Source organism: Leuresthes tenuis, unplaced genomic scaffold, assembly GCF_036924035.1.
Source record: "Leuresthes tenuis unplaced genomic scaffold, fLeuTen1.0.hap1 SCAF_8, whole genome shotgun sequence".
In the NCBI taxonomy this organism is placed as follows: Eukaryota; Metazoa; Chordata; class Actinopteri; order Atheriniformes; family Atherinopsidae; genus Leuresthes; species Leuresthes tenuis.
In genome coordinates this window covers 14308066-14320624 of record NW_027325362.1, presented here as the reverse complement: position 1 = coordinate 14320624, position 12559 = coordinate 14308066, and the positions used below count along the sequence as shown (strand labels likewise).

At 41.0% G+C, this 12559-nt stretch overlaps 2 protein-coding genes across 4 annotated transcripts; one reads left to right on the top strand and one right to left on the bottom strand.

Moving 5' to 3' along the window:
- Positions 1-340: 340 nt before the first annotated feature.
- Positions 341-6523, bottom strand: LOC140313030 (uncharacterized). 3 transcript variants are annotated; one of them, XM_072390961.1, is made up of 2 exons: positions 6333-6523; positions 341-3957 (listed from the first exon to the last, which is right to left on the bottom strand). In XM_072390961.1, the coding sequence occupies exon 2, from the start codon at positions 3832-3834 to the stop codon at positions 2188-2190; it is 1647 nt and encodes a 548-aa protein (XP_072247062.1). In that variant the 5' UTR covers positions 3835-3957; positions 6333-6523; the 3' UTR covers positions 341-2187. The 3 variants fall into 3 exon arrangements, with proteins under 3 accessions (XP_072247062.1, XP_072247063.1, XP_072247064.1); XM_072390962.1 differs by lacking the exon at positions 6333-6523 and adding an exon at positions 5556-6301; XM_072390963.1 differs by lacking the exon at positions 6333-6523 and adding an exon at positions 5090-5543.
- A 2540-nt stretch (positions 6524-9063) lies between these two features.
- ftr14l (finTRIM family, member 14-like) lies at positions 9064-12073 on the top strand. Its single transcript, XM_072390959.1, has 7 exons — positions 9064-9526; positions 9635-9730; positions 9860-10093; positions 10206-10365; positions 10483-10596; positions 11004-11140; positions 11444-12073. The coding sequence occupies exons 1-7, from the start codon at positions 9128-9130 to the stop codon at positions 11825-11827; spliced, it is 1524 nt and encodes a 507-aa protein (XP_072247060.1). The 5' UTR covers positions 9064-9127; the 3' UTR covers positions 11828-12073.
- The last annotated feature ends 486 nt before the right edge of the window (positions 12074-12559 follow it).

The following is a 12559-nucleotide window of genomic DNA, read 5'->3' as shown; positions in this document are numbered from 1 at the left end:
TGATGTAGTTATAGTAATATTCCAGGTTAAAACTAAAAAGTTCCAGCTGTAAGGAGTCTTACTTTAACTTGTGTTCAGAGCGGGTCACTCAAATGAAACTTGCCTGTTCACAAATTCGATGGTAAATAGTGACACCTTGTGGCCACGCCGTGGAAGTACAGACAGACCAACCTTTGGAAAGGTTAATATACTTACCTCTTTTTACCTTTATGTACTGATCGCATTACTTTAAAAAAAAATTTAAAAAAATCTTAAGATACAAAGTTATCCAATGAGTATTGCTTTTATTCAAAAGACGACGAGTTCAGTGTTTCTCAGGACTTCATTGAATTCAACACCGTGAGAGTCAACAACCTTTATTTATCCATATGTGCCATTCAAAGATGGGAAAGAGGTGTTACAGGATTTGCCCTTCGAGAAGTCTATATGGATCTTTTACATTTTTACTCTACAATTCGGCCATTGACAAAAATCAAAAGGGAGGGAGGGGGACAATATGGGTGTAACAGTGTAAACACATGGCAATATACATTAAAGCAAAAATAAAATAAAAGGTATCAGTGACAAATTAAAATGTAGGGTACATTAGTATGAATAAGAACTAAAGCCTCCTGAAAACCCTAATTCTCTTCTCAAATAACAGCTCGGCATACAGTTCTACATAGCATGCAATAAGGCACCTATCTAACACAAGGAAGAAACCTATGCTACAGTTTGAAGCACAATTGTTATCCAAATAAAAAGAGAATATTGCTCACCAAAAATGTTCACTCTCATAAAAACTGCCTCTTTCTCTCATTCCCTTTCATAGAACCCAAGCCATGTCTAAAAAAATACATCAGTTTGTAAAAGATATTTTACACGGAACAGTAAATAGAGCGCAATCCACCAGACTCCTGAAAAATCTTGTAAAATGAGATCCTCATGTAGTCTTTTAGTATACACACCTCTTTTTTTTTCCTCTTTGTTTTCCTTAGTTCAAATTGTGGTAGCAGATCGTTGAGTTACCTATAAGTCTATACACGGGTAATTAGTCTCCAAAGGAATAAAAATAAAGTATGATAGAGCATTTCATGTACATTTGGGACTTGGGTGCAGCAGAAACCACGGCGTAAATAATTAGGACACGGGGTCATGTTATATGCTACCCAGTGGGTTTTTATTTTCTATTATGCATTTCCTTATGGCTAAACTGCATGTCATAATAGACTCAGGGTGTTAGCCAGTATTGCTCTCTGTACAGTCTATGCAGAAGTACTAAACCATCATAGACATACAAAAAAACAACCTCATAAATACACAAGACGGCTCATGTCCGATGGAGCCCAGTTCTCAAGAAACAAGCTGCATGGCAACACCTGCAACATTTTTTTTTAATCTCCAACACTTAAAACAACTTAAAGTCATAAAAGGGGAAGGGAAAAAAAAAAAGAAAGAGAAAAAAAAAAAGAAAAAAAGGTGGAGACAAAGTGGATCTTACTATCAAAAATGTCATTTGGAACAGCACACTAGTCACCTATACATATATAAAAGAAAAATCAAGAAGTATTTACAATGAATTTTTGATATTTGTGTCACATCGGTTATGCGGGTGAAAAAGAAGATGACTATTCAAATTGAGGCAAGAGTTCTTGTTCACCAATTGTTTGTAGCCTTCAATAAAGTTGCAGCTGATAAAGCGAATGTGCCCACCTGAAGATACGGCAACCCATTTTTTTTCCTATCAAAAAAACCAAAGGCCAAAGTATGTTTACCCCAAATAATTAGATCAAGTAGATCTTCAAATCGCATTTTTTTTCTCTTCTTTTTCTTTTAAAAGTGGTCTGGGGGTCCTGGAACAATTGGCGCACTATCACAAAGATAGAATCTTTCACAATCTACTATTAAACCCTTGAAACTGAGCACGAGGCCCTGTGTTGAGTTCTGAATTATATGTTGCGCAGTCCTTCAAGCCAAGCCACTTCCTTTTCCGTGTTACTGTCCATTTCTTCTCAGCTGTTCCACTAAACCAGAGTTGTGTGCTTACGTGACCTCTTGACTGTAGAAGCTGGCCTGACGTTTTCTGTGATGTGGTGTTATCCAATAAAAGGGCAACTTGTGGACCAGAAACGAGGGGGGAGCTGGGGTGTGGGCGCTTTCATGGGACCACTTGTGTTGAGGGGGGGTTGGGGGGTTGAGATTGGGTGCTCACTGATCCACGTGGATCCTATGATGTCTGGAGAGGGAAGATGAATGGTTAAAGCCTTTTCCACACTGAGAGCACCGGTATGGTTTTTCGACAGACAGGATACGTTGTTTTGGAAAGGCGTTGTTTGGGAACCCCTTTCCTGTGGGGATGGTGCTGTACTGCTGTGGTTGCGGCTGCTGCTGTTGTTGTTGCTGCTTATTCTCCAAGTGGACTCTCTGATGCCTTGCAAGAGAAGAGGAGTGATTGAATCTTTTGCCACAGTGACCACAGGTGTAACTCTTTCCTTCCGAATGGACTCTTTGGTGCCGTGACAGGGACGAGGAATGATTGAAGCCCTTGTCACAGTGGTGACACATGTATGGTTTGTCTCCCTGCTGATGCACCCTCTGCTTTGGGGGTGTGCCGTAAGACAAGGTTTTCCCGGGCTGAGGTGGAGAAAACACTGGATTCTGCAGGTGGGTCTTGTGATGGCGAGACAGGGATGAAGAGTGATTGAAGCCCTTGTTGCAATGTCTGCAGGTGTAGGGCTTCCCTCCGGCATGGACTTGCTGGTGCTTCTTCAGGTGGCGTTTGCGTACAAAACTCTTCCTGCACATGTTGCATTTGTACGGCTTCTCACCCGAATGGATCCTCTGGTGCTCCCTCAGAGTGGCAGCAGCAGCAAAACACTTTCCACACTGTGCGCAACGGTGGGGTTTGTCTCCAAGCACAACTGCAGCATGGGTCTTTTGGTGCTGTTTCAGGTTGGAGGTTGTAGCAAAGCCTTTGCCACACTGGCCGCAGGTATATGGCTTCTCGCGCGCGTGGACCTCCTGGTGCTTTTTCAGATGCCTTCTGCGAACAAAACTCTTTCTGCACTGTGTGCACTTGTATGGCTTGTCCTCAGAATGCATCTTCATGTGTTCTCTCAGGGTGATAGCTGCTGCAAAGCTCTTACCACACTCTGAGCATCGGTGGGGCTTGTCTGGCAAATGAATCATCTGATGAGACTTAAGGCTGTAGGCATCAATAACATCTTTGCCCATGATCTCAACTCCTGGTGGAACATAGGGCTTTTCTTTCATGTGAATTTTCATGTGCTGCTTGAGGCTGGCCTCTACAGCAAAGCTCTCACCACAATGGACACAGATGTAAGGGTTTAGGTCCTTGTGGATCTCAAAGTGTTGGTGAAGATCAGCTATGCTACCAAAAATCTCCCCGCACTCGTTGCACTGCAGGCCGTGGGCTTCATGTATGATTACACCGTTCTCAGACTCCACTGTCAACTCCCCACCATGATCGGACTCCACTTTAACCACATGCTCACTCTCTGTCTTAAGCAGCACCTCTCCCAGCAGAGCCTCGTTTCCTGTTGTCTTGATTTCTGCTCCTGTGAAACAGTGCATGTCACCATGTTCCACCTTTATGTAATCATGGTCTGTCTCAGCTACAATTGCATCCACACAAGCCACAGCACCAAGGTCTGTCCCCAGTCCTTGGATCTTTAAGTCTGAGCCATGGATCTCCAGCTCTAAACCACGCTTTTCCTCAGTCATGATCTCCGTTTCTGCTCCATAGTGAAGGTCGACATGACTGTGGGCTATGACACACTCCGACCCAAGCGTGTCAAGGCCGGGTGTGTCACATTCAGTCTCTGACTCAGCCATGAGAACACACTCCAGCCCTGCGACCTCCGTTTTTTTGCCGGATGATGACTAAAAGAAGAATCGGGGGGATATAGCGTTTTGTTTTTGGCTGCGCCGCGCTGGTGTTCTTGTCAGACGTCAGACCTGCAAATGAGGATTAAAAAGGAAAAAATTAATGTGGATGCAGCTCTATTGATGAGATTCTTTTCATAAGTGTAACAAAGTGCTGCTTGACGAGAACCTAAGAGTGTGTCTATAAATCAAACAAAAAAGTACAATATTGAAGTAATAAGACAACAGCTTATAAATACTTATACTTTTGCCTTATTTAACAAGACCATCACAGGGTTGCAGTATCAACCTATGCAATGCATGCAGGCAAATAATACAGAGTCTCAATTATCATAAATGTTCTAAATGTTTCATAAATGTTATAAATAAATGAAAACCATAACCGTTCTTCCTGGAGATAGAGCTCTGCATATCCTGAACATGCCACCAAAGGCTCAGCCATCAGACAAGAAAAGGAAACAACTCAGTTTGTAATATGACAGCAACTACAGTGACTGCTGGCATGTCTAATTAACAACAGGTGACCAGGGAGACAAAGTAAGCCCCTATTAAAATAGTTCGGGGATAGTTTGCACCACTGTACAACTATTAGCCTCGTTTCATATGATTTCATAGGAAGCAGCATCTTATTTACCAATTATTTACGGCTTTTATGTGATAAACTTAGGCTAAGGAATCATAATTCGCACACTACAACGTTGAAGGAGTGATAACATGTAGTTGACATGTAAACAACACTACTTAGCAAGCTAAGTGATCAATTTGTTAGCTACGTTAGCGTACAAGACGAGCTTCACCTCATTAGCCTACACAATTGATAAAAATCAAAGTGAACCACATCACGACCGAGCTCTCTACTCTTACTTAATCCGCGAGCCTCGGCGAAACTGGCCTGCACAGCTCATCTATCCACGCAGATCCCCGGCTCTTGTTCATTACAGCAATCTAGATGTATATGGCCATATAAACTATACAAATATGTTATTAAACCTCGAAATGTTGGTTGCTAGCCCTTCCAAAACAGCTACAAATAGCCTCAATAGCCGCTAGTTAGCTGGCTACGGTCGATGGGCGACTGGTTAACGACAAAACAGCATTGTGTTAGCTGCTAATATGTTCACGATTTAGCCAGCTAACTAGCTTCATGGGAAAACCAACACGTAACTATTCGTAGTCAGGAATCCAAGAGCAACCCAATACTTACTTTAAAACCTGGACACGAGTTAAGTAATTTGGTGCAACTTGAGACAACGACCGACACGGAAATTCCTCCAGTGCGAGTATTAACAGGCCATCTTGTTGTGCCACACCAGCACTTCCAGCTAGCCAAGATTACACAGTCGTCTAAGATGGCTGCCGCAAGCTAACGTTAGCCATGTGAGCTTCCGCCGTTCACAGCATGTTCAATTACAGCGACCCCGAAGCAAATTCAAAATTGCGGAACCAAGCCAAATGTACACAAAGAGCCTCGGAGACGACCAAAAATATGCTTTTCTAAAGTGTCGTTATTTCGTAGGAGGTGTATGTAAGCTAACGACGAGTTCGTTAGCAAGCTAAGAATCATACCATAATTCCAATGAGGAGTTGGCTAGCTGAAACAAAGATGGCTAACCGCGAAGGAGGTGAACCCTTATGTGCGAAAAGCCCGGGAAAGGACACAATTTACTTACTTTACAATCCCCGCAAGACAATACTCACATAGCAGATAGCACTTAAAACACATTAACCAAGTATTAATTGGTCAGAAAATAAGAATCGGACCGCTACTTCAGAAGATAAAATGGATCAGAGTTGCAGCCCTCCTTCACTGCGGCAGCAACGGACAAACCGCACACACGACTTCAATGGCGGCCTTGCTGATGTTAGCAACTACCCAGCCGCGACCATATTAGCCTGCTAGCTACATAGCCTTGATGCCAAGCTAACAATCCAGCTAATATCCATTTTGCTAGCACGGCTAAAGCCTCCATACCAGTTTAGCTTTTTAGATCGTAAAACAGTGCAGCGGAAGCATTGCTATACAGCCCATCCAACAGTGCTAGATTCACATGCAAAGACCAAATTAACATTACCTCTTAAAATGCGACTAAACCTATACCAAAAAGAACCTGGACAGAATTCAAAGATCAAATAGTCCCTTAAACCACCGTGTTGCTGCACTTGTATGTTTAATAGGACGTACTGTTTCAACTACTGCGGGTCAAGGCCTGTATTTTTCCATCACAAAGTTCTAAACTGTTGATGAAAAATAGCCAACCCATACGCTTATTAATATAATCACAAGGGACAATAACTGAGATCATATTCATCAGAACACAGCCGTCCATTTGACTCACACTGCTGCTATTTAGGGTAGAGTTGCATTTAAATGATGAAGTCATTGCCAGGTTTAATCATCACATCAGTAGTGAATGTATAGATTCATAGATACACACACCCACACCCACCTCTATGTCCTACTTTGTGACAGCTGTAGAGAGAAAATAAGGAAAATCGTTAATACGCTTCAAACTCCGGGTTAAGAAAGGCTTTGCAAGCTGATGTGAGCCTCGTCGGACTGCTATGCGTGTCTTCCTTTCCTCTCTATGCCTGTGTGTTTAGCTGGCGCCACAGCTCATCTGGCGCCAACGTTGGACCACCGACGCACTTTAGCGAAAGCAACTATTGGGATTCCACTGCAGCAGGGAAACTATTACTGCCCCCTAGAGGCTGGGAGTCAACAGTGCGCTATTAAAAACTAAAGCTTGGCTACATTCTCTTCATGATCTGTATGTAGAAAATGGCAAATACCACTTACAAAAGTAACTCCAGGGTTAACTTTGCAGGAAAAATATTGAAACTGAAATGAACTTAATGAACATAGTACTACATTTGACCACAGTTTAATTAAATTGAATTAAATTTTATTAATTTAGCGCCAAATTCTAACAAATGTCATCTCGAGGCTCTTCAAAGATACAATCCAATTAAACCCAATTAGAATCCAATTCACAGTAATACAATCAAATCCAATTAATTAAATTCCATGTTTGTACAATTCATACATACAAAGCCAATTAAAAAAAAACAGGCGAGCAAAGGAAAGCAGCAGATTGCACCAAAACTTAGTAAGCCTATAAGTCTAAAACTCTATAAAGTGATGAATCTAAGTATTTAATTTATCAGTAACAATTAATGATTTTGCAAACTTTCTCCAAAATTATAGATTTTTTTTTTATTTGCATGTTCCACTACTTCACTCGCACTGTAAAAGAGAAGCAGTGTCACAATTCAAATACAAACTCATTCCATTCCAGGGTCCTGATTGCCCTAACATGGGTGTTTTCCCAACATTAGTTGGGGAAATACCAAAGTTTAGTAGATGTACACTGAAAAGAGAGGAGTCCCCCACCAAGTCCAGTACCCTATTTTATTATTTCAAGAAATGCAATCTGCTCCTCCACCTAAATTTGATAGGTTCTCCCTCTGCCAATTCAAGCCTGTTTCATTAAACATTCCCAGTAGTTTCTGCAGACAGACAAACAGATGCCTTCACCTCATAGAAACTTTGTCAGCCAAGCCAAAATCTCAGTAAAATTCAAAGATTCAAGGAACTTTTATTGTCATACCAGCTCACATTTACATGTTTATGGTACAAAATTAGGACTCAGGTCCTGGTTTAAGAAGCTTAACAAATAAGTATAAAAATGAAGTACTTAAGAGCAAAATATAAGAAGAAAGAAAATAATAATAAATAAATAAATAATATATATAAACAGTTAAATAGTCAAGCTGAAATTAGCTTTGCTAAATACGAAATACATATGTGAGAGCAGGAGGTAGTCCACATTATTGCACCTATGATGAATAAATTAAATATTGCACCTTTGGTGGATAAAGTGTTTTTTAGTGCAGGTCAGTGTGTGGTGAAGAGAGAGAGACAGCATGACATGAGAGAGGGGTGGAAGTCTACAGAGTACGGCTCGAGTTCAGTAGTCTGACAGCGTCAGGGAAGAAGCTGTTTTTGAGCCTGGTGGTCTTGCTCTGAAAGCTCCTCAGCCGCCTGCCTGAGGGGAGTCTGTGTGCGGGATGGGTGGAGTCCTAAAATTCTGAGACAGAGTGTATCAGGCAGTGTAAAAGTAGATTATTGAAGTGCAAACTGAAACCACAAACTGGTTGAAAAAAAAGCAGCATCTAAAGTTTCGACTTAAACGATAATGGAAACTGAATGGAAACGAGTTCAAGTTAACAAAATTATTCTGACATTTGTATCGAGAAACATGTTACTCAAACAAGGCAAATACAGATTGATGGCAATTTACAGGAAAAGTAAATGTATGTGATTTTAGAACACCACCACAGTGGATTTGATGGCTCTTGTCACAGATGTCAAGAGAATGATTTTAGCAAATCCTACAATATTCTCTTTTGAAGTGCTCTGCTGGGCTCCCTGGTGGCCCTCATGTACTCCAGATTAATTCTGTTTGACCAAAAGAGAAAGAAAAAATGTATGTATATTTTAGCACCCTGGATGTGATAGTTTAAAGCACAGTGGAGATTATTTCTACCCAGTAGGAGCGTATACAGTGAGAGGTATTACATATTACATATTCATATTACATATTCATATTACAATACAGTCTTGTATAGTCTATGTGCTATATAGTTCTGGCAAATGTATACAGTATATTCTATATACGGTATTTGGGCTTCGCAGATTAACATCTATTTTGTGCAGTTATGAATCAGTCCCACAAGATGATGCTGTTGTCATCATTAGTGAATGTCCTGCTGTGGGTAACATGCAATGTACTGAAAAAAAAAAGCCTAACACAAATTGTATCCCAACTCTCTTAATAGTCTGTTTAAGTAACAGTTATTACACTTTTTCATGTCTGTAAGGACCTACCTCTTGTATTTTAGTGGTTTCATCATTTCGTCTCCTTTGTCTTACCCTCTTTGTTTCAGAAACTTACGCCCACTTCTTGACAATTAAATGTCTAACCTGGAATACTGGTTTTACCTTGAGAGTGAACCACATAGCAAACATTCTGTCACTTACAGCGTCAGTCACACAGTTTCACTGAAGCAGTTAACTTCAAGAGCTCATTTATCTCACTCTTCGTTCTGCTTACTTTTAGTCAAGTCTTTTCTCTGGCTGTTGCTCACAGGATAACACCATCCTGCTGAGAAAAAAACACCTTCAGATTGGAATTTTGCTAACAAATCTAGTGGATACATTTTTTCATCTCCTGGTAAGAAAATGTCCCACGCTAACACTCTGGATTTAGACAGATACAGCGGCTCGGATAGATCCCGTCGGTCGGCCAGTCGTAGCCAGACAAGGGCACAGAGCAAGTATGGGGAAGTTCTGTGTGACTTTTGCACTACCAGGAGGCAGAAAGCGGAGAAGTCCTGCTTGGTGTGTCTGGCAAACTACTGCGAGGCTCACCTCCAGTCACACTATGACTACCCGGCCCTGATGAAGCACAAGCTGGTCAAAGCGACGGGTCAGATGCGAGAGAAGATCTGTGCGCAGCATGACAAGTTGCTCGAGGCTTTTTGTCGCACCGATCAGACATCTGTCTGTGTTTTGTGTATGATGGATGAACACAAACACCACGACATTGTCCCGGCTGGAACTGAGAGGACTGAGAAACAAGTGAGTGGTGAATCCAATCAGCCAGTTAAGGCTTTGAATGCTGAATATAACTTGCATTTTCATTTGGCATCGTCCTTTAAGTAAGCCAACTTTAATGTCTTTACATAGAAACAACTTGGTGTCACGCTGCACAAATCTCAACACAGGATTGACGAGAGAATAAAAAAGTGGCAGGATCTGAGACAAGCTGTTGAATCAGTTAAAGTAAGTTGAAATCTGTCTCACTGAAGTTGCATGCTTCTGAAATTCTGAAAAGAAATTGATGTTTTATGCTTTGAAATATAACTGCACTCTAACCATCTCTTGACCCCATCCTCTTTTGTATCTCATCAGCACTCTGCTCAAACAGTTTTAGAGGAGAATGAGCGGATCTTCAGTGAGCTTCTGCTTTCTATAGAGAGGAAGCACAATGAAGTCAAGGAGATGATTCGCTCCCATGAAAAGACCACCGTGACCCGGGCTGAGATACTGCTAGACCGCTTGGAGGAGGAGATCACTCTGCTGAAGAAGAGACACAACGACCTGGACAAACTCTCAAACACTGATGATCACATACACTTTCTACAGGTGAGGCTCGTCTGAGCTGAGGAGGTGCCAAAGTCAGAGGTCTTCACAGAAAAGAGATGGCTATTTGCTGGATGTTTCTCCTTATTCATCTCTATCTTTTTATTTTCCACAGAGCTGGCAGTCTCTGTCCGGCCCCTCCGGATATGAAGACCTGAACAACATCAGCGTGGCTCCGTACTACTCCTTCGATGCTACCAAAAGAGCCATCGCTTCGATGAAATTACAAATAGAAGAAGTCAGCAAGACAGAAATGAGCAAAATCTCAGGAACAGGTGGACTAATTAGTCTTTCTTGTAACACTGACCTCTGTCTGTAGAGGGGTTTCTGTCAGAAGTGGCTGTATTTTTAGTCACCTATGGCTCAGTTTTTTTTCTCATCTGTCTTCATAGTGAAGGAAGTTTACATCACACAAGAAGCTGAGACAAAGACAAGGAAAGAGTCAATTCTGAGGCAAGAACCAAAGATCAGAGAAGAACCGAAGACAAGAGAAGACTTTTTGAAATGTGAGTTATTAGATTAAGTCTTACAGAAAGCTGGATTCGGTCTATCATGAAACTTCCAGCACCAACCTTACAGGACTGCAAGATACAAACAGCATCATATTGTAGCAAAAGAACCATAGATTTAGCTTGAGTTTGGCATACAGGCCTACCAAATGGACGAGTACACTGTGTGGTGAAATGACTGAAACTTGCACAGAAGGTATTTAGTTTGCTGAACCAGTTTGGTGACATGTTGGAAGGCAAACTTACCGTTTAGTATTACTTAAGCAAACACAGGTGTTCCTGCTGTTTGTTAAGTACCTTGTACCACACCTAATCTCACTCAAACGCACACAGAAAAATAAAGAAAAACAGCACACAAATGGACTATTAATGATATATTTCTAATATATGTCTACTAATTTTAGACTCTTACCCGCTGACTTTGGATATCAACACTGTCCACGCCAACCTTCACCTCTCTGAGGGTAACAGAACAGCCACAATGAAAAGTGAACCTAAGAACTACCCAGACCATCCAGATCGATTTGATCATTGGCAGCAGGTGAGAATTTACAGCCCGCCATTTGCATGTTAAGATGTAGGAAGACTGATATGCTGATGATAGCCAGTATAATCAAGTAATTAAAAAAAGACATTCAATTCAGCGTATGGAAACATGTTTTGCTCCCTTGCTGTTTTTTTCTCCTGTTTGGTGAATATTGTTATTTTACCAAGATCAAGTCCGTATTATTAGTTTTTTAGGTTCAGTAAGTGTTCCTTGCATCAAAGTGCTTTAGGTTTCTCAGTCGAAGTTATGAAAACTATAACCTGAAGAGCTCCACCTGTGATCTCCACTCCTTTCCAGGTGTTGTGCAGGGAGACTGTGACTGGGACTCGTTGTTACTGGGAGGTGGACTGGAGGGGAACAGAGATTGATGTGGGTGTTACGTACAGGGGAATCCGCCGCAAAGGAAACGGCAATGACTGCAGCCTGGGCTGGAATGATAAGTCTTGGAGTCTGTACTGCTCAGACTCCAAATTTTCCTTCGTGCACAACAATAAAAGCAAAGACATCTCAGCGCCTACGTCATCCCGTATTGGAGTCTACTTAGATCATACAGCCGGAACGCTTGCATTTTATAGTGTTTCTGATGGCATGCGCCTTCTGCACAGAGTCCAGACTACATTCACGGAGCCCCTCTACCCTGCTTTCAGTGTGTGGGGCTTTGGCTCTTCTATAAGACTGTAGATGAGTCCCGACCGTTTTCTTTTTTTTTCTTTGGGTACAGACTTACTCTCAACATTTACAGGAGACTTGGTTTGGTTTTGCCTTGTTTGAATCACATTTTGCCAAAAGCTATTTGTCTATGTTTGATTTTTTTGTTTTGCTTCGATAATTGTTGCTGTTTTTGGGGAAATATAGAATCCAAGTATGTGTGTGCTTTGAATAATATGGAACAGCCGATTATGATAATTCTTTTTATATTTTATATAATTCACTTCATTATGATATGTTATGTCTATGATACCAACATGTTGGCTGTTGCACTGAAAGAAGTGGCCTAAAACCATAACTAAAATGACTTGTTGTGCTTCGTCTTGGGTCGCATCAGCTTTGGTCAAATTGAAGCTGAGAATGTTTGGAAAGGGTTTAAGGGCTGATTCTTACATTATAATTTTTAATCAAGAAAAATTTAAAATTGTTCATTCAAGTTTCATGTCAACGTCTTGCAGTGGTGAAGAGAATTATTGTATGTCAAAATTCTTCCGAATGCCTCTTTTCCATAAAACCCAAAGAAGTAGAATCATGCTACTGTTATTGAGCTTTGGGATACCTTATCAAGTGGAAATAAAGGGAAATGGATATATTTGGCTCAAAATATTTGTTCATTTGAATATTGTTCTTTTGAAAAAAATTAACAAACAGAAATCTGAAAATCTTTAGGCATTGAAGTCAATTTACTATCATATAACCATCACA

What these genes read in the sequence shown, in the direction of transcription:
- LOC140313030 (XM_072390961.1), bottom strand. Translation starts at nt 3,834, where the DNA reads ATGGCTGAGTCAGAGACTGAATGTGACACACCCGGCCTTGACACGCTT.
- ftr14l (XM_072390959.1), top strand. Translation starts at nt 9,128, where the DNA reads ATGTCCCACGCTAACACTCTGGATTTAGACAGATACAGCGGCTCGGAT. An exon ending in ATCACATACACTTTCTACAG is followed by an intron (nt 10,094 to 10,205) that starts GTGAGGCTCGTC and finishes TATTTTCCACAG; the next exon opens with AGCTGGCAGTCTCTGTCCGG. An exon ending in AAGAGAAGACTTTTTGAAAT is followed by an intron (nt 10,597 to 11,003) that starts GTGAGTTATTAG and finishes TACTAATTTTAG; the next exon opens with ACTCTTACCCGCTGACTTTG.